The following is a 25,539-nucleotide window of genomic DNA, read 5'->3' as shown; positions in this document are numbered from 1 at the left end:
TAAAAGAGACCCTATAGAGCTCCCTTGCCCCTTAACCAGTAAGGATACAATGATAAGTCTGTAACTCAGAAGAGGGCCCTCACCCGACTCTGCTATGCTCTCAGACTTCCAGCCTACAGAACTGTGAGAAATAAATTTCTGCTGCTTATAAGCCACCCAGTCTAGTATTTTTGTTACAGCAACCTGAATGGATTGAGATGGCCTCCCTTAGCACTCTGCTCCCTTTGCTTTTACAGGTACAACAAACCACGTAGGGCTCTAATCGAAATTGTTTGCCACCCTCTGGCTCAAAGGCAGGAACAGCTGTAGGCAGTTGGCATCTTTTCTCTGCCACCCTGTCCCTGACCAACTTCCTCAGAACAGTCTGTCCTTTTCTCCTGATTTCCTGGAGTTCTGGGGATAGATATTGGGTCTAACTGTAAATGCTCTCTCTTCACAGCCCTAAGCCCAGTCTAGTAGGAAGTGGGAATGTGTACTAGGGAAAGAAATCCCCATCAAGAATGGACCTCATACCAGATCTCCCTGGTGGAATTCCTAAGGAGATCCCTGCCCCTGCCCCCAGCCCCCAGGGTTGTGTCTGTCTTTCTGGTGTCTTGGAGATCTGCTCCTCCCACTTTTGTCTCTGTCAGTTTTCTTTATCTCTTTCCCTTGGAAGGGAAGCTAAGGGGAGGTAAAAGGGGCAAACAAAAGAGGAGGGTCTTTGCAAGGCTGCAGTCTTTGGAATTGCGGGTGATAAATCCACTTAGTCTCTTTAATATTCTTTCAGAAATTCACACACACACTCACACACAAATCAGAACAAGGTGGGGACTGCCGAGGGGAGCGGGGAGCAGGCTGGCTCCTCCCGACGCTGGGAGGTCCGTACCCTGGGTTACCTTCTGCCCAGCTGCCCACTGGTTGGGATAGGTGGAAGGGAATATTTACAGAGAACGGGGGCTTTCGTCATCCCAGGGTTAAAGGTCCTAAACTGGGAACCTCCCAAATCTCATTCCAAAAATACCAAAAGTAGAGGTTCTGGGATTAGCAAGAAAATAGGAAGAGACCGGGGTGGAAGAGACAAAACTGTACTACGAAAAGATGAGAGAGCGTGGGGGCGTGGCTACCCCGGGGCTAGGTCCCTGCGCCAGGAGAAGGGGAGGAGTCTGTCAGTGTGGGGAGAAGCCTTATGGCCACAACCCAATCACTGGACTGAATCACCCCGCGGGGACAAAAAGAAGGCGGAGCCTGCCGACCTGGAGGCGGGGTTTTGTCGGAGCCGGGGCGGAGCCTAAAGAGGAGGCGGGGCTTTGGGGACCAGTCTCCGGCTGGGGAGCGGAGACCGAAGGAGCTCGGCTGGGGGCGCTGCATTTAGAGGCGGCGGGGGACTGGAGTGACTGAGGGCCGGGCATTTGGCGGGGATCCTGGGAAGTGGTATTTCTGGGGGTGGGGGTTTTTTCGGGGTTCCTGAGGAACTGGATTCGGAGCGTGCCCGCAAGGCGAGAAGTTCCGTGGAGGCCGAGTTTAGGATGTATCGAAATTTGGTGGCCCCAGAGGCAGGTGTGCGGGGCACCCACTGGATCCGCGGCGTGGCTGCAGAACGCGCTTGGGAGGTTGAGGGGCGCGGGGTGGGGCCGGGCCGGGCGAGTCGTTACGGGTCCCAGTAGTTCTCGTGGTGCTGCGCGGCAATGATGATGACTACGGTGAGGATAGTACAGAGCACCATGGCTGCGATACCCACCGCCAGGGAGATGAAGGAGAAGTTCCGGGCCTCGCGTGAAGCGATCTCGGCAGACACCATGTCTCCGCGGGCCAAGGCCGTGCGCACCTGCGGGGGAAGGGCGGAAGCAAGAGGATCAGAGCTGCTGCGCCCTCTGAGATGCTTCCCCCGAACATCCAGCACTCCCTTAGAACAGGAAAAACCGAGTGAGGCCGCCCTTCCCAAACGCCGCCCTCGACTCCCCCTTTGCACCTGCACGGCCTTGAAGATGGCGATGATGCCCGTCGGCCAGAAGCAGCAGATGGTGGTCAGCACCGCGATGGGCATGTAGTCGTGCGGCGGGCGCCTCGGCTCCAGCAGGGCCAACCCTGGGCCCTGGGGCGGCGGGGGGAGCGTGGAGGTTACTCCTGTTCCCCCCGGGGTCCCGCCTGTATAGGGCTGTGCAGGGAGAGGACAGAACGTCATTCCCATCCTCTCTTAGCCCACCAACGTTCTGCGTCTGGCAGAGTGGTTTTTAAGGCACCATTCTTGCACTTTGCTTCTCAAAGGAACTTATCCACTACCCTTCCAGGACACCCATGAATTCGGCGTAGGTCCCTCTCTTCTCTTGGTTGCTGTCATTACCCTGTATTCTTAGCGGTCTCCACACTCCCTCCCCGGAAGGTATGGCCCCATCAGTGCAGCCCCGGCTCACTTCAGGCCTTGTTTCTTCTCCCCAAGTATCTGCCTTCCCTACTCAGTCAGTTCCAGGTTTCTTCTCCTTTCTCCTCCTTGGTCCCCAGATTTCATTTCTTCTCCCCCTCAATCTTTTCCTTCTTTCAAACGTCCTCTGGACTTCTGTGCTCCGTTCCCCTTCTCAGACCCTGATCTCTGATCCCAACTGACCGCCAGATCCTCCCCCTCACCCCACCACACACACACATTCCCAAGCCTTTCCTCAGTCCCTCCTCTCCCTAGGCCTTGTCCTAGGAACCTGCCCGGTCCCGTGGCCCTGTTTCTCTATCCCACCAGCCCCCAGTGTGTCTCCAGCCCTTCCTCCCGGGACCCTGTCCACCCTGTACTCACCGTGCCCACCGGGTAGACCGGCACGTAGGCAGTGCAAGGCTGCAGCTGTAAGGGGTAGCCGGGGGCTACATAGCCCCCCAGTGGCAGCGTGCCTACCGCCCCCGTGTGCGTGGGCACCACGAAGCCCGGAGCCTGGGCAGTATGAGAGGGCGCTGGCGGGGGCGGCGCGGCGGCGGCTGGCGGCGGCGGGGGCAGTGGGCCCTCGAAGCGAGTCTCCTGCAGGTAAGGGTCGGGTGGCATGCGGGGCAAGGTAGCGCAGCCGGGTGGGGGCGCCCCGGCGGCCGGGCCGGGCGGGGCGTGGTGTGGTGGCCGCGGCAGAGTGGCGGAAGATGAGGGACCGCGCTGAGCAGTGGCCGCGGAAGAAGCCAGGCCGCCTGCCCCTAAGCGCGGGAGGGTGGCGGTCCCGGACTGGTGGTAGTGGTGGTGGTGGTGGTGGTGAGAGGAAGGGGCTGCCTGTGGGGGAGGGGCGGGGGGTTCGGCCGGGGGCTGGGGGGCATTATAGGGTGGTGGAGAGGTGTGGGGGACTGAGTCTGAGAGGCCTGGGGGTGGTGAGCGGAGGAGAGGGTATGGGGACAGAGACAAGACAGGCAGAGAAGAGATAAGGAAGGGGGTAAAGGGGAGACACAGAGGGCCAGGGATGGAGAAAGATAATGGGAGAGACAGAGGAGACGGGTGAGAAGCCATCTCTTGGTCTTGGGGCAGGAAAGGGGTTGTATCTAGGCCATCTGTCCCCCCCCTTCTTTTTTTCAATCTAGTTTTGAGGTCGCAACTCTCCTCCACTCTTCTCCATCTACAGCAATGTGCCCATACCTAGCTTTCACTGGCCACCCAAGCTACGGCTGCCTTGGGCTTGCCCATCTGAGCTAGTCCTGTGTGTGCACATGTGTAGACATGCAACACTGTGTTAACATTTGCTCAAGTCAACAGTTGTATAAACACATGTGCGATGACATATTCCACTCTGCCTTCTTGTCCTGGGGCGGGGTGCCCTAGCCTCTCTGGGAATCCCAGTCAGTTCCTCTTTTGGGGCAGATAAAGAAGGGTCTTCTGGATTTCACTCCCCTGACAACCTCCATCTGATCATATCTTTATATATCTCCACTGGATGTCTCCATGCAAGCCAGTGTCATCTGTCCATCTGTCACTCCCAATGATGCTATCCCTGCAGTACCTGGCTGATGCTAGGCCACTCTGTACTTCCCTCACCCTTTCAACCTGTCCCCTTTCCGTGTTGCTGGCAAGGGGATGAGGGCTGAGATTGGAAGGAGGAAAGGAAGAGAAGGGAGGGATATAGAAAGAGAAGGGGGATGGGGGGTTGAGAGCTGGACAGAAGGGGAGTGAAACAGAATCAAACCCCCCCCCCCCCCAGGGGTAAGGGAGGGAGGGGGTTGGGGCCAAGGATGGGGGGAAGAGTCTGGAGATGGTGGAAAGGGCAGGTTTTGTTGTTGTTTTTTTACCTGACTTTTCCGATGACATGCCTGTGGTCTCGCTGGGACAGGGTCCCTGTAGCAGGAGTCGGGGTCCCTGGCTGGCGTCGGAGTCTCGGTGTGCAGATTGCGCAGCCGGCAGCAGCACAGAGATGGAGAGATGAAGACAGCGGCGGGGGGCGGAGGGAGAGCAGGGAGGGGGGGGAGCTTAAAGGGACCGAGGAGAGGGAGGGGGAGAGTTTCCGAGGTACCCTCACTCCGTCTCTCCTCCTCTCACCCGGGCATTCAAGCCCCCAGTTTGGGCTCCCTTGGAGTTGTCATGGAAACAGGGAGGCAAGTAAGACCAGGAAGGGCGGGTGGGACCAAGGGAGGGAAGGAGGGAGGGAGAATTCTCTAGAGTCTTCCCCTCTAAGACTGGCTGTAGTGATTATATCGTGGGAGGAAGTGAGCAGGTGTTCAGTGGATTCAGTACCCCAGTCCCCACCGGATCTGGTTCACCCTAGTCAGGGGCCCCCCTCCTCAGCTTCCCTCAGAGTCCCTGAAAGTTCTCAGGATCTTCTTCCAAATCCTTAGCTCTACTTTCCCCCACTTTAGGAAAGATAACTGTGTATGAGGGAGAACTGCAGAGCTGAGACCTGCGATGGCTTGAAGAGTTCCCAGGGTTATGGCCTGGGGTGAACTGCAGGTAAAGTGGGGGGCTTGGGTTTATAGTGGTTCAGCGGGAGTTGGGCCTGTGGCTGGGGCAGTGGGGGTGGGAGGACAGAGAGGAAGCTTGGGGGATACGGAGATACCTTTTCCTCCAGGGTGAAGGAGCTGAGCACTTTGGGAGAAGGAGGGGATGGATCAGCTCATTTCTGGCAACTCTGTTTTGGGAATATGTGCTTGGTCTCCCTTTCCCCCTTTGATAATTGGGCTTCTTAGAGTTCCTGGGCGCGTCAGTGTTCAGATCTATTTTTTAAAATCCAACCCACCCACCCACCACCCCTGCCAAGACGCGAGGCCACCTCCTGAATCGACAGGAGTGTGTGGTAGTGGTGGGGGGGGGGGTCGGAGCACAGCTGTAATTCCGGTCCTTTATTTGTTCGTCGTATCTTGGGAGCGCTTATATAGGGAAGGAAGGTGAAGGTAGGCAGTCTACTGAGACTTACAGGAGTTGGGCTTTTTGCAAAAACACAGTCCCCGGCCTCCAGCTTCAGATTAGTCCTCCCCATCCCCCGCCTGAGGCAGTCGCCCTCCCGGGCTGTGTCCTTCCCCTCCGCGTCCAAGCGGAGCCTACAGAGCTGAGGCCCTCGCCTGGACCAGTCCCAGGCTCCAGACATTTAGGTCACGGCCCCAAACTGGTCGTTCTAGTTTCCAAGGCGTTCGGGTGCGCTCCTGACCCCCTACCGCCACCCCACCCTCACATCACACACCCCGGGGCACAAATCGGTTTTATTGAGACTTTAGACCTGCAAAGACCTTGTGAATAGAGGGAGGGATTCAGACAAGCTTCGAAAACCTTTTTCCTCAAGGGAAGCGCCTTTAAATGCTAAGTAAAAGCCCACCCAGGTATCGGGAAGGGGTCACAGGCGGAGGTGCCGGGCGCCTGGAGCTCGGGGGTCTGGACACGGTGCGAGGGTCTGCGTCGGAAGCCGCCCACAGGAGCTCCCAGCTAAGGGCAGATTGTGGGGGTCCCTCAAGTTGAAAGACGGGTGGAAACCACGCGAGCGTGAGTCAGCGCTGCCCCGGGGGCCCTCCGCCCCTTGGAGGTGGGTCGTATACCGGGCGCGGAGTAGAGTAGGCCAGGAGAAACTGGGCCAGGCTGCACTTTTAGCTCGAGGGGCCTCGAGGACTCTTCGCGTCCCTGGACACAAGGGCACTACACGCACTTCATAATGAAGAGTTGTAAGACGCTGACCTGGGGCCGGCCGGCGGGCGGGTAGGGGTAGGGTGGGGTCCGCCTGGGCTGGCTTCAGCCCTGATCCGGCGTAGGACGAAATGCGGAGGGCTGCTTTTCCCCGGTCTATTCCCCAGCGCCCTCCCCCCCACCCCCCACCCTGGGGGAAAGAGAACTTCATGTTCCGCAGCGGAGCTGGACGCCTGAATTGGGGGAATTGGGGCGAATCACGGCCAGGAAATCGGACCCTCGGGTCGCTGGTGCAGCAAGGCCTGGACTGGCCTCTCGATTCCCAGGATATGTTTGCCGCTTCTTCCTCTCCCCGCGGGCCTAAATGGATCGCTCTGCCTGCTTCCTCCCCCGCTCCCGGAAGGCAGTGGAATGTTCCATTGCCCCTCCGGTCCCGGCCTGCGTTACAGGGGACGCGGGCACGGTTGCCAGGGAAAGCCCCGGACGTGACGGCGAAGCGCGACCCCCTAGCAGCCTCCCCTCTCCCATCCGTCATTCCCCTGCGCGCGCTCTCCTTACACCCTTCCCCTCCCCCCCGCGGGTTCCAATCTAGGGAGAAGTAACTAGCAGGCGGAGCCAGGCTCACGGACCTAGGCCAGGTGGGAGCTTGCATTCTCCAGGAGCCTGCGCTGCTGCTCAGGGGTCTTTTCTTGCAAAACCCAGGGTCGTGCATGGCTGGGATGATGCATTAGGAAGATCCTGGGCCTAGGGACTGAGTCCCCGCTGAGTTGGGGGCGGGGTTTCGGGTGCGTGTCCGTGCGTCGACGTGTAGGGGGGTGTGTTTCTCTGCAGCCCTGAAGTAAGTTCAAAGCGGGCTATTTTGTGACCTGGACCTAGTGTGAGCACGGGCGGGAGGTGTCGAATGCCGGGCGTCTGCTCCGAGGGGAGAGCGTGTTGCCATCTGTCTCACAGGCCCTCATCGCCCCCTTCTCAGGCGGGAGCATGCTGGGCCTCAGGGGGCTGCGGCTCTCCCCGGCGGGGATCCTGCTCCTGTTGCCGTTCCTGCAGCCGCGGCTGCTGCCCGCGGCCCCCGCGCCCCATCGCGCTTCCTACAAACCGGTCATCGTGGTCCACGGGCTCTTTGACAGCTCATACAGCTTCCGCCACCTGCTGGAATACATCAACGAGGTCTGGCAGGGGAAACCCGGTTGTGGGGCGTTGGAGGCGTCTGTAGTGACGGGGGGGAAGGAGAATGGGGAACTGAAAGCTGCCCTTCTGGGCCTGCTCTGTTCCTTGAGGAGCTGGTGCCGGCGTTGGGAGAGTCGAGGGATGAGTTGCCGGGTTCTAGCAGGGCGCAGTAGGCATGTGGACGCTGGCCGGGGGGGGGTGTGGAGGGGATTCATAGTCCATCCCCTGTTGCAGCATTGCCCCCTTCCCACAGACACACCCTGGGACTGTGGTGACAGTGCTCGATCTCTTCGATGGGAGAGAGAGCTTGCGACCCTTGTGGGAACAGGTGCAAGGGTTCGGAGAGGCTGTGGCCCCCATCATGGCAAAGGCCCCCGAAGGGGTGCATCTCATCTGCTACTCGCAGGGTAGGCGCCCTCCCCTTCCCAACTTCTAAGCCCTATCTGAGGCTTGATCCTTATCTGAGGGACACTTCCTAGTGTCCCGTTTTCTGAACCCCGATGTTCCAGCCAGAGCCCTAGTACCTGAGACCTACTTTTCTGACTTCCCTCAGCACCTGGGTCTTATCGCTCTGTGTCCCCAGTGGGAGGGAGGCTTCCCCAACTACTGCTCCCTTTTGCCATTACCCATGGTTCTTGGACATAAGGGATAATGGGACAGTAAAAAGCACCCTACAGTTAAGAGTCAGAAGACCCAGAATCTAATTCCGGCTCTGTCACTTACATGACGTGTAACCTTTTGCCCCAGGGTGTGCCTGCTTTCTCTGGGCCTCAGTCTCCTTACGGACTTGTTGGGGGGGGGGGCGAGTGGGGAGGCTGTTGGCCTAGCTGTGCCTGAGTCTCAGCCTAATGTGGCATTCTGTTTCCAGGGGGCCTGGTGTGCCGGGCACTGCTCTCCGTCATGGATGAGCACAATGTGGATTCTTTCATCTCTCTCTCCTCTCCACAAATGGGACAGTATGGAGGTGAGTGGGGATGGTGGGCTCTATAGGGGGCCCCGAGGTTTGGGGACACAGAGGTTTGGGGCCACTGGACACTGCTGTTCTCTTGCCAGATACGGACTATTTGAAGTGGCTCTTCCCTACCTCCATGAGGTCTAACCTCTACCGGATCTGCTATAGCCCTTGGGGCCAGGAATTCTCCATCTGCAACTACTGGCACGGTGAATAGGGGATGCCAAACTGGGGTCTGCATGGAGGGGGCACCCTAGGGGTGGGGCCTGCTGCTTCCCTGTACCATAACCAACAGCGGTGATGCTGAAGATAGTTATTTACATGTATTGAGCACGTACTATGTGAATAGGGACTGTTCAGAACACTTTATGTGTATTACCTTATTACTTCAGAGTGTAGTCTGGGGCAGGGGTCAGCAAACTTTTTCTTTAAAGGGCCAGATAGTAAATATTTGGTTGTGACTGTTTTCCTTACCTGTAAAATAATAATATAGTATCTACCCTATAGGGGGTTGCAAAGATTAAATACATTAACGAACTTAATGTACTTTGAACAGTACGTGGCATCATAGGTGCTGGGTAAAGGTGTTTGCTGTAGTGTTTACAATTATTATTGTTGTTACTGTTATATTAGTATTCACCTTGTCTATTATTGTAGTCCCCTGATTGGCCTTCCAGCCTCTGGTCTTGCCTCTTTGCCCTGCTTCTCTCTCTCTTTTTTTTTTTTTAAAGATTTTATTTATTTATTTGACAGAGAGAGACACAGCGAGAGAGGGAACACAAGCAGGGGGAGTGGGAGAGGGAGAAGCAGGCTTCCCGCAGAGCAGGGAGCCCAATGTGGGGCTCGATCCCAGGACCCTGGGATCATGACCTGAGCCGAAGGCAGACGCTTAACAACTGAGCCACCTAGGTGCCCCTCTGACTCTCTTTCTAACTGTTGTTTGTACCTAGACCCCCACCATGATGACTTGTACCTGAATGCCAGCAGCTTCCTGGCCCTGATCAATGGTGAAAGAGATCATCCCAACGCCACAGGTGAGACCCTAGGCTCCTACCTGGGTCCCATTTTCTGCCTCTCTGACCCCCTATGTTTCCCTCTCCAGCCTGGCCCGACCCCTGTGACTGACTCAAGCTCTTTTCTTCCCACTCTTCAGCATGGAGGAAGAACTTTCTTCGTGTGGGCCGTCTGGTGCTGATTGGGGGCCCTGATGATGGTGTTATTACCCCCTGGCAGTCTAGGTAATAAGGGACTGTGTGGCCTGAAGATGGGCTAAGGACATCCCCCAGCCCCCCACAATTTTCATCTCAGGCCTGAAACTGGCCTGTACCTCCCCCTGTCCAGTTCATGCCCCACCCTCCACGGATCCTGTCACTCAAGACCAAAACGTGGGAGTCATCCCTCAACTCCTTGTATCCAGCCAGTCACTAAGGCCTGCAGACTCTGCTTCCTCTCCATCCCTAAACCCTTGCTTTGTTAAAGCTTTTAACTTTCAGATAATTACAAATTCACAGGAAGTTGCAAAGATAGTTTATTTTTTTATTTTATTTTTTTAAAGTGTTCATTTATTTATTTGACAGAGAGACAGTGAGAGAGGGAACACAAGCGGGGGAGTGGGAGAGGGAGAAGCAGGCTTCCCGCTGAGCAGGGAGCCCGATGCAGGGCTCGATCCCAGGACCCTGGGATCATGACCTGAGCCGAAGGCAGACGCTTAATGACTGAGCCACCCAGGCTCCCGCAGAGATAGTTTAGAGAGGTCCTGGGTATGTATCCTTCATCCGGTTCCCCCCATGAGTGCATCCTATGTAACTACAGCACAATATCAAAACCAGGAAATTCTCATTGTAGGATGTGTGTGTATAGTTCCATGCCATTTTATGTTTCTTACCAACTCTTTTACGTACCTGGGCTTCCGTAATAGCCTCCAGCCCTGTCCTTTCCATCCTGTTCCTCAGGAAAATCCATGGCTCCATTGTGCTATGTGTGGGCCTCTGTTGCAGATCATCATGAGTGATCTGAAATGTCACCTAAGCTACTTTAGTCCTCAACAAGTATTTACTGAGCACTGTATGTATGTCCAGGCACTTTTCTGGGCCATTGGGATGCAGCGGTAAATGAAAGAGAAGTCCCTGCTCTTACGTAGCTTATGATCTAGTAGTGCAGGAGACAGATAATAAATGTAAACATACATGTCAGATGGTGGTAAGAGAAGGCAGGGGAAGGGATTGGAAGATGACTGGAGCCTTTGTCAGACGGTGGCCAGACAAGTCCTGGAAGAGTTGCCATTTGAGTAGAAACTTAAGTGAAGGAAGGAGCTGTGCAACAATCTGGGGGGAAAAACGACTCAGAGAAAGGAATAGCATCCACAAAGGTCCTGGGGCAGGTGTGAGGAATAAGGAAGCCAGTGTGGCTAGAGTGCAGGGAGCTGGGGAGAGGGTGGGAGATGAGATGAAATGGGTAGCAGGGAGCCAATGATGTGTAGCCTTTGTAGGGCAGTCAGGCCCTTGATTTTTCCCCCCTAAAATAAACAACATAAAATTTACCATTTTAAGTGTACACTTCAGTGGCATTCAGCACATTGACATTCTTGTGTAACTGTCACCATCATCCATCTCTAGAACTTTTTTTTTCTTCCCAAACTGAAACTCCATAGCCATTAAACATTAACTTGGGGCGCCTGGGTGACTCAGACGGTTAAGCGTCTGCCTTCGGCTCGGGTCATGATCCCAGGGTCCTGGGATTAAGTTCTGCATTGGGCTCCCTGCTCAGTGGGAAGTCTGCTTCTCCCTCTCCCTCTGCTGTTCCCCCTGCTTGTGCTCTCTCTCTCTCTCTGACAAATAAATAAAATCTTAAAAAAATAAACATTAACTCCCCATCCCTGCTTCCCCCCCAGCTCTTGGCAGCCATAGCCCTTGACTTTTTATTTTGAGTGAGATGGGAAGGCTTTGGAGGGTTTTTAATGAAGGAGTCATGGACGCCCATGGATGGGATTTATTCTATCTCATTTTACCTCCACAACCCTCTGAAGATAGTAATATAGCACCTTTTGTATGCCAAGGCACTCTTCTAAGTACTTTTCAAATAAACCTTATTTAGTCCTCATAGAGCCAGTGACTGGTGAAGTCAGGCTATCTAACTTAACCATGGGGCTTCACTTCCTCTCTGCAAAGAAGTATTTTTAGATAGGACAAAGAGAGTAAGTAAGATGCTCGGCCACACACAGTTGGGAGTGTGCGGCAGAGCTGGAGTTCAAATCCAGGTCTGTGTGCCCCTGCTGCTCTCCTACACCCTTACCCAGTAATGTTTGTTCTTCATGGCCAGTGCCCACTCATGGCCCATGTCATTAAATAGTACTTTTGAAAAATTTAAGACCTTTTTACTTTGGAATAATTTCATACTTGATAAGTTGCCAAAGTACTGCAAAAACAATCTTACGTGTTCTCCACCTAGACTTTCTGAATGTTAACATTTTACCATGTTTATGCCCTCATCCATTCTCTGTAAGCATACACACGGGGTCTAGGTGTGTTTGTGAACCGTTTGAGAGTAGGTTGTAGACATGAGGTCTCTTTATCCCTGAAACTTCGGTATGTCAGTGACTGTTTCCTGTGTATAGGACATTTCTTACATAGCCACAGTACAGTGATGAAAGTCAGGACTTAACATGGATAGGCTACTCTATAGACCTGATTCAAATATTTTCCAGTTGTCCCCATAGGGGGAAAAAAAGATCCACTGCAAGATCCAACCTGGGATCATGAGTCCCAATTACTTGTCCTGTCTTTTTAGTCTTTGTTTTTTTTTCTGGAATACTTCCTCAGTCTTTGTCTCTGACATTGAAATTTTTGAGGTGTATGAACCAGCCATTTTGTAGAATGTCCCTCAGTTGGGGTTTGTCGGCTGTTGCCTCACGAGTAGATTCAGGTTATGCATTTTTGATGGGACTCTGTAGAAGCCATGCTGTAGCCTCTGTATCACCTCATGAGGTACAGGATCCCCATTTTGAGTGTCTTCCTTGCTGCCATGAGTTCCTGAAGTCCCCTAGCCTACCTTGATTTTCTCCACCTCTCCTGATAACCTCCTCCCCTGCCCACCCTCAATCTCTTTGTAGCTTCTTCGGTTTCTATGACGCAAATGAGACGGTCTTGGAGATGGAGGAGCAACCGGTGAGCCCCCTGGGATTCCTTCCCCTTTCTTCATGCACTGCCCCACCTCTGTAGCCCTCCTTGCCGCCGACCCTTGAGAGCGGAAGGGTTCACCCTGTCGGGAGGGGACCTGGGACACCAGCAGGAACTCATTTTGTTTCTCCGTCTGTCTGTCTCCTGTGACCCTTCGCCCACCCTGAAGGTTTATCTGCGGGATTCTTTCGGGTTGAAGACTCTCTTGGCCCGGGGAGCCATTGTGAGGTGTCCGATGGCTGGGATCTCCCACACGGCCTGGCACTCCAACCGTACCCTTTATGAGGCCTGCATTGAACCCTGGCTCTCCTGAGGATGTCCTCAGGGATCCCCCAGGAACTCCCCAGCCCAGAGACCAAGCGGTGGCCTTGGAAAGCAGATGTCAGGCTCCGGTGTGCCTGTGACCACCCCATTGCTCCCACACTGCCCGCACCAACTGGGGCTCCCAGGATCCCTTCCTCTTCTCCTCTGTGAATGACGCATCCTGGTCTCCCACACCTCATGTCTGGGGTTTGCTCCGTGCTCTCTCACCCTCCCAAGGCCGAGGCTGGGAAGAGAGAAACCAGGTTTTGAACTTGCGGTACTCTGCTGCTCCTCGGTCTCGGGCTGTACCGGAGGAGAACCCGGCCCCTGCCCGCTGCGGGGGTCTCCTTCCAGGCCACTCAGGTCATTTTTAGCTTCTGTTCTCCCCATGTTCCCTTTTCCTCAGCCCTCCCAACTCCCAGGAAGGACTACCCATGAGAGTGGGGTTCTGAGGCTCCCCTATGGGGACAGTTCCGTTCTTGAAATGTCAGTGTTGGGGATTATCTATGGCCTGTGAGGCCCATCTCAGGTTTGGGGATCCCCCCAGTCCCTATGTTCAGTGTTGGGGTACCCCCTGGGAGCCTAGTTTCTTTGAGGCCCCAGCCCCTCTTTTAGCTACCATTGAATGGGTGTTAACCCTGTATTAATGGAAATAAAGTTCCATTTCTTCAGTGTGGCTTGGCTCATTTCCAGGTGAGGGGGACCTGGCTCCCCAAGGAGGGTGGGGATGGAGAGTCTGAGGTCTGGGTGCCCGGATGCCTGGTCTGGGGTGGGACCCCCTTGGTGTTTCCGCTCTCTAAATGCCCATTCTGTGTGGGTTCCTGATTCTCTGTGGGTTCTTTCCTGCAGAGGACAATTCTCTTCCTGTCCCAGCCTAAGCTTGGGGGGCTGAGCCCAGGGCTCCAGTGGTTTGTGCCCCAGCCTCATGGGTGGAATGCGCCTGCCACCCCCAGGCTAGACGAGGGGGCTAAGGGTCAGGGTGGGCATTCGTTGTACCCCTTTTCGACCTTTGTAGGCCACAGTTGGGTGAGGGGCTGGACAATGAGCCTCCTCTTCCTTGAAAGAAGGAATTTTGGTGGAGACAATAGGGCCCTGTCTACTCTCGCATGGGGGGTGGTGGCTGACTCAACTCTGCCCCCCACCCCAGGCCCTAACAAATGTCATCAAGAAACGGGGAAATTTCCCCGTGGTGCCCTGGGCTGTCCCCCTGCCGCCCTTGGCCTTTTGTGACGACTTGCCCTCCTTTCTTTCTTCAGCTGGTCTTGCCTCTTCTCCCATCACCTGACCCTGCTTTTCTCTGCCAGTTCTGTCTCCCTGCCCCCCACTTCTCCCCCAGTCGGTGTTGGGATGAGGGGTGTGGCAAGGGCCAGGGGTACCAGTGGTGTTACAGAGCCAGTAGCCTCTGCTGATTTGGGGAGTCCAGAAATAAGGGGCCTCAGAGGGTTGGAAATTTACTTCTAGGGGGCCCTTCGCTGGGGTGGTGGTGAGGGTAGTGGGACTTGGAGCCCACTGAGCGGATCAAGCAGGAACTATGAAGGCTTGTGGGAGGGGGCAAGAATGGGAGGATTTTGTCTGGCCCAGCCCCTCCTCTCCTTCCCAGCCTGCCCAACCCGCCCACCAGTCTGAGCTGCTGCTGCTGAGGCTGGTCTGCTTGAAGTCTCCCGGAGAGAGGGAAAGACAGGTGGGGAGACCATGTCAGTGGGGGAGGAGCCTTAGAATGAGTGTGAGTTGTGTCCGTGTTGGAGGTAGTAGGGATGTATTTAAGGTGCATTTTCTAGGTGCATGGTTTTGGGTGCGAGGGGGTGTAATGGTGAATATCTGAGGCTTCGAAGATAGAAAACTTAAGACAGAAGAGGGCATGTTACAGATAGGAGGGTCCTGGGGGAGAGTTAACTGTGTTGTGCAGAGGGGAGGTGGAGGGAGTGTGTTGGGGTGTGCCCTTGCATGATGCTGCGGGGACCGTGTGCGCTGAACGAAGGGGTCACGTTAAATGTACATGCAGGTGTAGACGATGCTGGTGGCTAGTGCAAGTGTGTACAAATGAACGTGCTGACTCCCTTAGAGGGCACTAGCCGACTGCTCTTGGAGGGGCTGGAGCTGGAGAGCTTACAGGAGAGGGGAAGGGCCTCCATTAACCTCTTCTTGCCTGCAGCCTGCAGAGTTTGGAGTCAAGGAGAATCATGGGGTCCAGGGATGAGCTGTACACTCTCTTAGGCGGACTCTCGTTCCTCCTGCTACTGATGTCAGTCCAGGGGGCCAAGGGTGGATCCCTTAAAGAGAGGTGATGACAGAGGGGGCGGGGGCAGGTATGAGGTCTTCAGGAAACCGGCTGGGGATGGGACTTCAACAAGTGGCAAAACCATGAAGTTTAGAATGGGGGTGGGGCTGTCACCCCCAGGGAGGGTGGGCCCTCAGTGGAGCCTTGAGGGGAGGGGGATTCCTGGCCCCCAGGGCCTGGCCCACTCAGTGTCTGTCTCTCACCTTCTCCGGCCTGGGTGCAGTCAGGGGGTCTGCTCCAAGCAGATGCTGGTGGTCCCCCTCCACTACAACGAGTCCTACAGCCAACCAGTGTATAAGCCCTACCTGACTGTGTGCAATGGAAGGCGAATCTGCAGCACCTACAGGTGAGGGTTAGGGAGCCTGGACTCTGCAAGTCTTTCAAGAAGAACTTCAAGAACCCAGACCAAAGCCCATAAACCAACGTTCAGAGCCAGGCCTGTATTCTAGGACCACATACCGAGTGGCGTGGAGGGAGGTGAGGAGGGAGGTGCCGCAGACCCACGTTGTGTGCTGCCAGGGCTGGAAGAAGCGGCATCCGGGGGCGCTCACCTGTGATGAAGGTGAGACTGGGTCTTCCCAGGCCTGGGGACGGGGCGCGCTGCAGAGCTGGGGAGGCTGGCTGTTGGTCCTGTTTTGAACCGCCCTCCTGCACCCACAGCCATCTGCGCCAAGCCCTGTCTGAACCGAGGCGTCTGTGTCAGGCCAGAGCAGTGCGAGTGCGCCCCGGGCTGGGGTGGGAAGCACTGTCACGTGGGTGAGTGGCCCCCCCCCCACCCCGTCCCCACCTCCAGCATCGCCAGGACCTCACCACCCTCGGGGAACCAGCTCGCCCCCACCCTTTAGCCCTCTCCTCTTTCCCTTAACTAGACGTGGATGAATGTAGGACTGGTGTCACCCTCTGCTCGCACCATTGCATCAACACGGCAGGCAGCTTCACCTGCCGCTGTCCCCGAGGTCTGGTGTTGGGCCCAGATGGGCGCACCTGCACAGAGGGCACCCTGGAGCCCCCAACCGGTGCCAGCGTCCTCAGCGTGGCGGGTGAGTGGGAGTATGGGTGGCGGCGAGGGCCTGGGCTCGACTAGGCAGTGGGTGACACTCTTTTGTCTCAGTTCGGGAAGCAGAACATGAGCGCGTCTTGAGGCGGGAGATCCGGGAGCTGCGAGCGCGCCTAGAGCGGCTGGAGCACGTGAGTGGAGATGGGGGCCAAGCCCTCCCGGCAGGGTGTGTTCCACCCCAACACTCCTGAGGTGTCTCTTCCTTTGTAGTGGGCTGGTCAGGCTGGGGCCTGGGTCCGAGCTGTGCTGCCCATGCCACCGGAAGAGCTACAGCCGGAAAAGGTGGCAGAGCTATGGGGCCGCAGTGACAGGATCGAGTCTCTCAGCGACCAGGTGCTGCTGCTGGAGGAGAGGCTAGGCGCCTGTGAGTGAGTCCTCCTGCCCTTCTCTGCTTGAACCCTCATCGCCCAATAGCTGCCCCCAGCTCTCCGAGACACCTTTCCCTAGATCGCTTTTCTCTTTTCCCCAAGCCCTTCCCCAACACTTCAGTCTTCCCATACTGTCCCTAGATATCCACACTTCACCCATTCTTCTGGTGCCCTGTCCCCAGTCCACTTATTGTTGGGTGAGAGTCTCTCCAGTGCCCTGGTAGCCCCAGAAGTCTACAGCCAATGTGTCTGCTTGCTTCCTTGTCATTCACCAGGCTCCTGTGAGGACAACAGCCTGGGCCCAGGCCTCAATGGGCCAAAAAGGAACCTCTCCAGAGCTCCGGTCCCCTAATTTATACAGAAACTGGCCCTGCTAATCCTGTGGGATCGGCCAGGTGGGGAAGTGCAGATAAGGTTATCTGCCACTAAGAAGCAATGAGTGATGGAAACTTCTAAGAGCTGAAGGAAGGGGGGGAAGATGGGTGCCTTAGGCCCACCCGAGTCTTCTGGCTGGGGCAGGTTGCCTGGGCGAGAACTACTTTAATGCCTTCACAAATGCAGCCAGAAAGTGCCCAGATCTCTCTCTCTCTCAGTCTTTATTCTCGGTTTCTTGCTGTTATTCAGATAATTAATAAAAACCAACCACGCAAAACTGGGTCCCGCCCTCTCCTTTTGCTCCCAACCCACCTCCCCAGTTTGTGGGCACAGGTCTGGGGTGGGAGGCAGGAGTGGTTAATGCCACAGGGAGGAAATGAAAACTGGCTCAGAGAGGGGAAGCCTCAAAAGAAAGAGAAATAAATTAAAAGCCCTCCCATCCTGTCCAGCCAGGGTTCAGTTCCTTTCCCCAATTCCCCAGGGAGCAGAAGTGATGCAGCACCTGATGTCTGCCTCTTCCCTTGTGTGTGGTTAGAATGGTACAGCAGGGCTGCAGGGGGCTGGATTGGGGCCCGGACCACTGAAGAACCGTACCACAGGGACAGGGGGAAGCAGAAATGTGGAGACCAAACTGGCATCTAGGAGTATGCTCACCCCTGGGCACCTGGGTATGGGCAGGATGAGACAGACCTCTGAGTAAGAAGAGTCCAGCCTCCACTGACAGGCTCCATGGGAGGGAGTGTGAGGGTGCTGAAGAGTGTTCCCAGGATAAGCCAGGAATGTTTCAGGCATTGCTTCCAGCCACAGTGTGAGGAGTCCTCACAAATGGATAAGTCCACTGAATCCATGGACTTGTGGGAGGGTATTGTTCCACAGAATGGATGAGTCCACTGGCCAATGTGGGGTGGAGAGGGAGAGATCACAAAGGAAGAGGGTCCACTGGGGGAAGGATGGCGTGTTCCCACCCTCGTGTAGGTGAGCCACTGGAGATGAGGGGGGAGGCAACCGTCCCACAGACAACATGGCACAGGAGGTGGGTGGGGGTCAGAGTGGAGACTGCACCGAGGCAAGAGAGTCCGTGGGGGAGAGCTGGGAGGGGGCAAGGAGCGGTGCTGTATCCACATTCACTTCAGAAGTTGAAGATTCCCAAGAGAACAGTGGGGAGAGGAGAAACAAGGGAGAGGATCAGGGCGCACTGGGCGGGCAGGTGTGGGAGGGAGGTGGGGGGAGATGGGAGGGGAGTTCAGAGCCGGGCCTCGCCCACCCCTCCAGACTTCTTCAGATAGTCACCACCGCCCCGGCCATCAGTGGAGATTTCCCGGAAAACGGTGAGCATGGAGTGTCGGACTCTGTCAGCCAGAGCTGGGACGTCATCTGGTGTCAGCCCTTCTGTGGGTACCGGGGGCAGCACCCGTACCTGACATCGCCCTGGGAGGGGGTGAGCACCATCATGGCCCGTCGACTTGGGCCTTTGCCCGCAGGTGGGGCACAGTTTCTGAGCTCTCCTGCTCCTCCCTCCCCAACCCTTCAGTTCTCTTCTCCCTACCCTGGACAACTGGCCCTGTGCTTGCCAGCTGCCACCTGGTCCGAGGCCCTCCTGCACAAAGCCTTCCCCACGTGCCCAGTCCAGACACCTCCTCAGCACCCTTTCAGCCTCCATTGTCTCAGCTTAGCCTTTACTGCCAAGTGTTACTACAGCCTTGTGCACACAGGCCTTCTCTCTCCCACTGGACATAACGGCCCCTCCTGGAGGGACCGAGTGTTACCCGTGTAGCAGGGTATGGTGGGTGCTTAATAAATATTTATTGGTTGATGTGCGGTCACACTGGATGATCCTTTGGACATCTCAGTTCTGACACCGACCCATCCTCCTCCCTGGTGGGGCCAATCCCTCTAACCTCTCTCATCCATGGCCTTTCCGGCCACCCCCAGCCCCAGGTCTACTCAGAGCCCTCACCGGAAGTGAAGCGGCGCTCCTTCTTGCAATAGAAGTCTTGATAGGAGGACATGACTATGGGGACAATGGGAACCTGGGGGAAGGGAAAAGCAAACAGACCACAGTTCCCTTCCAAGGCCCTATGACAAGCCTCTGCCAAGAAAGGATGGTGGAAGCTGGGGGGCTCAGGAGCAGAAGGGGAAGTAGTCGTTACCTGGGCTTGTACTGCAAGGTGGAAGGCGCCACGTTTGAAGGGCAGCATGGAGCCATTGTGGTTTCTCGTGCCCTCAGGAAAAACCCAGACCCGCACCTGGGGAACCACACACAGAGGGGTCAGAATATGGTTGTGACGCTGTAATGGGACCTCTGAGGCCCGCTGGCCCTGCATCTCAGTTTATTTACAACTGCTCTACTCCACAATGCCCCAACCCTCCTTTTCCATAGGGTGACTCACGTCCTGGGTGAGCAGGGTCTGGGCGACTTCAGACATGACACTGATGGCATCCCCTGTGCGCTTCCTGTCGATGAAGATGACTCCTGCCAGCCAGCATGCTAGCCCAGCAGAGCCGGCCCACAGCAGCTCACGCTTGGCAATGGGCACACAGCGGCCTGGCAGTACCTCCATCATCCCTAGGGCAAAGGTGGGGTGGGTGAAGGGTGAAGGCCAAAGGAGGCAGTGTCAGGGTAAGTGGGGCATTGGCCACACTACTAAGGACTGGAGATAAAGGAAAAGGGAGACTGAGGGGAGGAAGAGGTGATTAAACATATATTAGCCCGCCTATGCGGGTGAGAAGGCCTGGGGGGGGGGCGGGAAGGGGAGAAGGGAGCCAGGGGGCAAAGTTGAGATGAGGGGGAGGTGAGGACCCCTAGAGGAGGAGTTTCTGGGGAAGGAGGAAGGGCATGGAAGGGGTGGAGGGGAGGTGTGCCCTACAAGGGATCTCACCAAGCAGGTCCAGCGAGCTCTGGTGGTTGGAGACCACAACGTAGGGCTGGGAGGGAGGGAAGTGGTGAGCCCCGCGCACCTCCACTCGGATCCCATATAGGTATTTGATGTGCAGCAGCATCAAGCGCAAGATCCTGTGGGGTCATGGCAAGGGGTTCCAGCAGGACCCACCGCGGTCCGTCAGCAGGCCTCCGTTCCCCCATCCCGCTGTCTTTCCAGGCATCTTTGCAGTCTTCTGGCCTTCCTTTCCCCTGGGCTTTCTCTGCTTTCCCTACACACCCCACATCCTCCCCATCCACTGCTCACTTCTGACTCGGAGGTTCTCTCATCACCCAACGCCATCCCCCCCCCCCGCCGGCCCTCACTTCATGTTCTCGACGTTTCGCCCTCGCACGGCGCACACGGGGATGGCGAGCACAGCCAGGAAGAGGATCCAGCCGTTGTAGAAGGCCATCTTGAAGAAGTATTTGGCACTGGGGCTGCAGAACCACAGGGCGGGCAGCAGGAGAGGCAGCAGCAGGAGGAGGAGCAGTGGCGCGGTCCACACCCCTGGCCACAGCTCCATTCTGGCCGCCTGCAGGGGACAGGGAAAGGGACAGTGGGCCTGGCTCCTGGGGAGGGGCGAGAGGGGTGGGCAGGGCACAGAAGCTATGCGGACAAGGGCCAGAGACACAGGGTGGGGTCAGGGCTCCCAGCAAAACCTGCCCAGGAAGCCTCTCCGGGATGGGGGTGCGGGGGGCTGGGAGTTCAGGACTGCTCTCCCACCCCTCTCCTGGAAGGCTCCAGAAACATTCACAAAGACAAGAGACATGAGACGCGGCCATCCACAACTCAGACACACGATAAGAGGACAGTAGTAACCGCAATAGCTAACACTTGAAGCTGGTAAGGTCTTAGGACCGACTGTCTAGTGCGGTAGCCACCAGCTACATATGGCTACTGAGCACTTGAAATGTGGCCGGGTTTGAACTGAGATGTGCTGGAAGTGTAAGATACACATTAGATTTCAAAGACTTTGAATAAAAAAACAATGTAAAATAGCCCACTAATAATCTTTTATATTGATTACATTTTGAAATCTTAACCTTTCAGAATACTGGCTTCGATAGAACATATTATTAAAATTAAATTCATCTTGTTACTTTTTACCTTTTTTGATGTATCTACCAGAAAATTAAAAATTACAGGTGGCTTGCATTATATTTCTGTTGGGTTAGGGCTGATCTACAGACTATGTTAAACCCTTAAATACGAATCACACAATTTACATTTTATAGGAGATAGGCCCAGAGAGGTTAAATAACTTACCTGAGGTGACACGGTTCCTAAGAAGCACTTCCTCGTTTAAACCTAAGCAGCTTGTATTCCTAACCACAGTTACGCTGCTCCCGTATATATACACAAAGGTGTACACACAGCAGATAGAGTTAAGGGACAGAACACCCACAGACATTCTCAAGAGCACACTAGCTAGAATAAAGGCTCTGTCACTAATGCAAACACAAACCCACACAGTCATACAAAGACTGACCTGCTCACACCAGAAGGCAAACTTAAAATCTCGCCCAGTAACAGATGAAGGAATGTGTAGTAAATGCATAACCAGAAAAACCCTTCTCCCCCAAGGTAGCCACCCCCACCCCCCTTCCCATTCCCAGATAAACCCACGGACATACCAGGAGTAGCTACCATCTATCAATCCTGCCTCCACAGGCAGGCAAACAAATCCTTTCTGCCCCCTTCCCCCCCTTCAGGGATACTGCAGGCTACCTGGTCAGGCAGACACAATACATAAGGCCTGACCAAGTGAAAAAAAAAAAAGAGGGCAGAGAGTAAAAGAGACATCACACCACCTGCCCTGGGAGAGGAAAGAGTTCAGGAGGAAGAGGTGCAGGCAGGCGCACAGAACCTGCCTTATAGGTTCTTCCTCCTTCCTCCACTCTGCCCCACTGTTGGCGGCAGGGTCAAAAGTCACAAAATGGTGTTCAGGCAATACCTGTCACTCCCAGCAAGGCTACAGGCACTCCCTTCCAATGACAGGAAGGTCTGTGTTCAAAGGTAAGTCCGTTGCCGATCAGTAAAGGTTAATAAATAGGCACTAGAGAAACAGTCGTCCACATGGCAACCACAGAGATCTTTCTGTGACACAAATCTGAGCATTTCCCCGTCTTGTCTACAGGCCCTTTAGACAAGTTGACTTCTGCTTCCATCTTCGGCCACACCCCCACAAAAGCCTTTTTTGCGCCAACTCCAGTTCCTCAGACACACCACAATCTTTCATGCTTCTGTGCTGTGAACAGGCTGGAATGCCCTTCTGCCTCTTCATTTGCCTCACACAGCTCAGCCTCACGCTTTGGAAGCTTTCTTGAACCCCACCTGGCCTGAGTTTTCATTACACTTTTATCTTGATCACTGGTTCTCAAAGTGTAGAGATGCATATTCTTGGACCTCACCCCAGATCTCCTGAATCAGAAATTCTGGGCCTTGGGCCCAACAATCTGTATTTTAACAAGCCCTCCAAGTGAGTCTGGTGTGCACACAAGTCTGAGAACCACTGATTTTGACACCACAGTGTATGTAACTGCTCACTGGCATTTCTGTTCCTTCCCCAGTCTGTAAGTGGCTTGAGGGTAGGAACTCCCAATACCCAGGATAGAAGGAGGCAGAGAGGGGGCTCAATAAACATCTGTGGAACAGATTATAAGGCTGAACACATAACCACACAGCCATAATTAATGACAGAGATGATCAGGAATCAAATAGCTACACTCTTGAGGACTATTAACTGTGAAAAGATAAGTCACCAGAAAACAATGAACATAAGAAGCCTAACAGTAAATCTACTCTGAATATGCACATACAATATCCGGTCACATTGAAGGGAAAGCACCAACAATCAAGATAGCGCATCCCATCTCACACAGAAGAGAAACATACAGAATGGGGATTAACATGCCACAGGGGAGAGATGCTGCTGTCATCAAATACATGCCAACAGTGCAAAAAGCGTGGGGAACAGATAATGTGCACAGCAGGGCTGACCCTGTGGCATGCACTGAGCTCCACGCAGACAGGCTGTCCATAGTCACTGGAAAGAGAAAGTATGTGAAGAGACACAGGCCAGGCCAGGAAGGTCAGCAAGGTAAGGCATATGGGGATGGTTCTCTGGGGACATGAAGGCGCCGTCACCTTTTTCTCTAATACACGACATTAAGTGACCCTCTCCAGAGCAGAAATGTCCAAGGATTGATAATTAGTACCACGGAGTGCCAAATGGGTTAATGTGTGAATATGACTCACAAAAATATACTGCCAATAAAATTATGAAATAAATAGTATGTGTAACCAGAAGCACAGATGCTGTGGACATGTCACATCAGCATAAACATGATAAATATGTAAAGGAGCACAGCACACATAGGTGTGGTGTGAACCCTGACTGGGAAAACACATGCAGCACACAGGTCAACCTGATCACAACAGGAGTGTGCACTAGTCAACTAAACCACAGGATCTCACACACGAAGACTTACTGCATATGACAGGATCGTGGACATAATATATGATATATGAACCAAAACCAGTAAGGGATAATCTTTACATGCAAAAGTAAACATGCAAAAGCATAAAATGTGCAAGAAACATGAAACCACATAATGGATGCAATATATAAAAACTCACACATTTGAACAATGTAAAGACTGGACAAGATAGGAGAATGGGCAATTCTGATGGAAAATAACACATCATTTCTCCACAATCCATGGATAGCATAGGGAGAAGCTAGCCGCACATAAGCCATTAAACATGTCAAAGGCACAGACTCAATGTAGAAAACATGGCCCCCCACAAAGCATCTGTGTGTCAGTAAGGATCTAGCCCAGTGTGGATGGCCACTGAGAGAGGTCCCGTGCCTAGATGGAAATAGAGGTGTCTGAGGGGATTCCTAGGAAGCAAATTCTGCTGGGGGAGGGAGGACAATAAACCTCCTTCTCCCGGCCACAACCCCCTAAGAGTCATGTGGGGCCAAAGGGCAGGAAAAGGAATTGGGGACGGTGTCAGGAATTCCCTCTTCAGGACTCTCTGTCCACACCCCCATCCCAAATTCACAGGGTCTCCGGGTCTCTCCTCCCTCTGTGTCTCTTCCATCCTTCCTCCCTCTCAGGGCCCCTCTCCTTTCCCCAGCAACCCTCTCCCCAGTCCACCTCCCAGACCCAATCTCTCCCCCATCCCCTCCTCCAAGTCCCTCTCAGCACCCTCCTCCCACTTCCTCCCATCCCTTTCCCGCCCCCACCTCAGTGGGGTGGGGGGCCCGGGGGGCTGGCCCCCTCCCCAGCCAGGCTGCGGCAGCGGTGGTGGCGGGTGGCTGTGTCTCTGCCTCGGTCGGGGTGTCGGTGCCAAGGGGGCGACAGGATTTGGGGGTGTCCTAGCCCCGGCCGATGGAGGGGAGGTGAGAGTGGGAGGCTGGGCCCATTGCAGTAGGAATGGCGGGGGGGTTGTCCCCCCAGCTCCCTCCCTCCCTCCCTTCCTGCTGTCTCTCTGAGGGCTGGGGCTGCTGTTGCCGCTATCCCCCCCCACCCCTCCCCACGCCTGCTGGTTTCCGGGGCTGGCCAGGAAGTAGGGGGCGGTGACGGGCGGCCCGTTTTGCCAATCGCCTCCCAGAAACGCAGGCATCTCCCCCCGCAGCGACCAGTCTCCTCTTGGTAGCTCCGCCCCGCGAGAGCTCCGCTGGGCTCTGCCTGGGTCTCTGGCCTTCTCTGGCTCCAGCTGCGTCTTTTTTTCCTCCAACTCCCTTTCAGTACACATGGCTTGTGTATCCCTTGGTGCTGTATTCCTTCCTTGGCCCATTCCTTCTTCATCAGCTCTCCTCTTCCCGGAAATTTCACTTGGTTTCTTCCATTCTCCTTAACTCCCTTATCTGCTGTTTATTCCCTCCAACTCTTCTCCAAATACCTCTTTCCTGTCCCCCATTCAATTCCAGATATTTTCAAGCACCTACTATATGCCAGGCACTGAGTTCTCCACCTGTCGTCTTCTTTCCAGGGCTCCATCTCCCTGACCCTCCAGCTCTCGCTGGTTCTCTATGACTTTTGCCCTCCCCCTACCCCGTAGTCCAGCTCCCTCCTTCAACCCCCTCAGGTCTTTAAAGTGAAGGGATACTCTCAGACAGTCTCCCTGCCGCTGTCCTCCCACGCTCTTTATTTAACCTCAGTACTTTTGCTTTTCTAGTTCCTTCCTATCGGTCTTCTTAGTCATTAAAGCTGAGACAGTCCCTCTCCCCAACACAGAATCTGAGCGCATCTTTTCCAATAGAAACTGGGCATTAGGTTGCTTTTAAAAAAAAATTAAAGAAAAAACGCTAGGTTACTCTGGGATGCGCATGCCTCGTTAATTCTGTAGTCCTGTATCTCTTCCCTCTCCAGTCCCTGATCTCTTCCCCATACTTCCATTATCCCTCTACCGGGATCATTCCGTCACTCCTCTCCTTGGTTTCCACCTCTTCCTCACTAACTTTTCTCCTAAACCTGTACAGGGATCCTGTACCTTCACCTCCCGCTCCCTCCTCTAGGCAACTCCCAACCTCTCACCTTGCCTCACTTGAGTCACGTGGGACCTTTTATCTGGGTGTTGAACTGCCCTCAGCCTCTGTCTGTCCCCGCTGCCAGACACACCTCCGCCCTGCTTGAGTTTACACGCCCTGAAGTAGAAGATGTAAAGAACACTGGTAGTGGGAGGACTGTTACCTAGGTCTGCTCCTTGGGCCACAGTGAGGATCACTGACTGTAGAAAAGGCCCAAACTCGTACAAAAAACCCCAAGCTCTGGCTTGCCCAAGTCCCAGGGGTCCAACCCAGGAGGAAGACCCCAGTTCTGCGGGACACGCTACAGGACGGAAGGGGCGGGCCTGACCCCATTCCACCGCGCGTCGCCCAAAAAGGGGCGGGCCTTAGC

At 54.9% G+C, this 25,539-nt stretch overlaps 4 protein-coding genes across 14 annotated transcripts; 2 read left to right on the top strand and 2 right to left on the bottom strand.

Moving 5' to 3' along the window:
• Positions 1 to 716: 716 nt before the first annotated feature.
• PRRT1 (proline rich transmembrane protein 1) lies at positions 717 to 4,505 on the bottom strand (the record flags this gene model as incomplete). The annotated part of the gene is given in 6 exon segments (XM_088023769.1): positions 717 to 1,804; positions 1,949 to 2,134; positions 2,762 to 3,300; positions 4,219 to 4,272; positions 4,275 to 4,389; positions 4,392 to 4,505. Coding segments are annotated over 6 exon segments (1,185 nt in total), but the record flags the coding sequence as incomplete, so codon positions are not given.
• On the top strand, positions 4,427 to 13,302 carry PPT2 (palmitoyl-protein thioesterase 2). Of its 6 annotated transcripts, none has more exons than XM_088024070.1 (10): positions 4,427 to 4,521; positions 4,783 to 4,873; positions 7,008 to 7,201; positions 7,436 to 7,608; positions 8,070 to 8,165; positions 8,255 to 8,362; positions 9,104 to 9,187; positions 9,307 to 9,391; positions 12,262 to 12,316; positions 12,498 to 13,302. In XM_088024070.1, exons 2-10 carry the CDS (start codon positions 4,853 to 4,855, stop codon positions 12,639 to 12,641), a joined length of 960 nt encoding a protein of 319 aa, XP_087880196.1. In that variant the 5' UTR covers positions 4,427 to 4,521; positions 4,783 to 4,852; the 3' UTR covers positions 12,642 to 13,302. The 6 variants fall into 6 exon arrangements, with proteins under 6 accessions (XP_087880196.1, XP_027976338.1, XP_027976336.1 ...); XM_028120537.2 differs by having other exon boundaries at positions 4,428 to 4,521; positions 7,455 to 7,608; XM_028120535.2 differs by lacking the exon at positions 4,427 to 4,521 and having other exon boundaries at positions 4,565 to 4,873.
• A 104-nt stretch (positions 13,303 to 13,406) lies between these two features.
• On the top strand, positions 13,407 to 16,971 carry EGFL8 (EGF like domain multiple 8). 2 transcript variants are annotated; one of them, XM_028120540.2, is made up of 8 exons: positions 13,407 to 14,912; positions 15,133 to 15,255; positions 15,359 to 15,471; positions 15,570 to 15,665; positions 15,779 to 15,949; positions 16,021 to 16,097; positions 16,177 to 16,330; positions 16,610 to 16,971. In XM_028120540.2, the coding sequence occupies exons 1-8, from the start codon at positions 14,812 to 14,814 to the stop codon at positions 16,684 to 16,686; spliced, it is 912 nt and encodes a 303-aa protein (XP_027976341.1). In that variant the 5' UTR covers positions 13,407 to 14,811; the 3' UTR covers positions 16,687 to 16,971. The 2 variants fall into 2 exon arrangements, with proteins under 2 accessions (XP_027976341.1, XP_027976340.1); XM_028120539.2 differs by lacking the exon at positions 13,407 to 14,912 and having other exon boundaries at positions 14,930 to 15,255.
• Positions 16,912 to 25,414, bottom strand: AGPAT1 (1-acylglycerol-3-phosphate O-acyltransferase 1). Of its 5 annotated transcripts, none has more exons than XM_088024071.1 (7): positions 25,333 to 25,414; positions 19,954 to 20,162; positions 19,589 to 19,722; positions 19,100 to 19,275; positions 18,860 to 18,955; positions 18,667 to 18,739; positions 16,912 to 18,137 (listed from the first exon to the last, which is right to left on the bottom strand). In XM_088024071.1, the coding sequence occupies exons 2-7, from the start codon at positions 20,151 to 20,153 to the stop codon at positions 17,953 to 17,955; spliced, it is 864 nt and encodes a 287-aa protein (XP_087880197.1). In that variant the 5' UTR covers positions 20,154 to 20,162; positions 25,333 to 25,414; the 3' UTR covers positions 16,912 to 17,952. The 5 variants fall into 5 exon arrangements, with proteins under 5 accessions (XP_087880197.1, XP_027976345.1, XP_027976342.1 ...); XM_028120544.2 differs by lacking the exon at positions 25,333 to 25,414 and adding an exon at positions 25,177 to 25,257; XM_028120541.2 differs by lacking the exon at positions 25,333 to 25,414 and adding an exon at positions 23,883 to 24,138.
• Positions 25,415 to 25,539: the final 125 nt, after the last annotated feature.

The sequence above is a fragment of the Eumetopias jubatus genome, unplaced genomic scaffold (assembly GCF_037043125.1).
Source record: "Eumetopias jubatus isolate StellerSeaLion01/CBP00866 unplaced genomic scaffold, mEumJub1_p1.0 scaffold_6, whole genome shotgun sequence".
NCBI lineage: Eukaryota > Metazoa > Chordata > Mammalia > Carnivora > Otariidae > Eumetopias > Eumetopias jubatus.
This window is presented reverse-complemented; position numbering and strand designations above follow the sequence as displayed.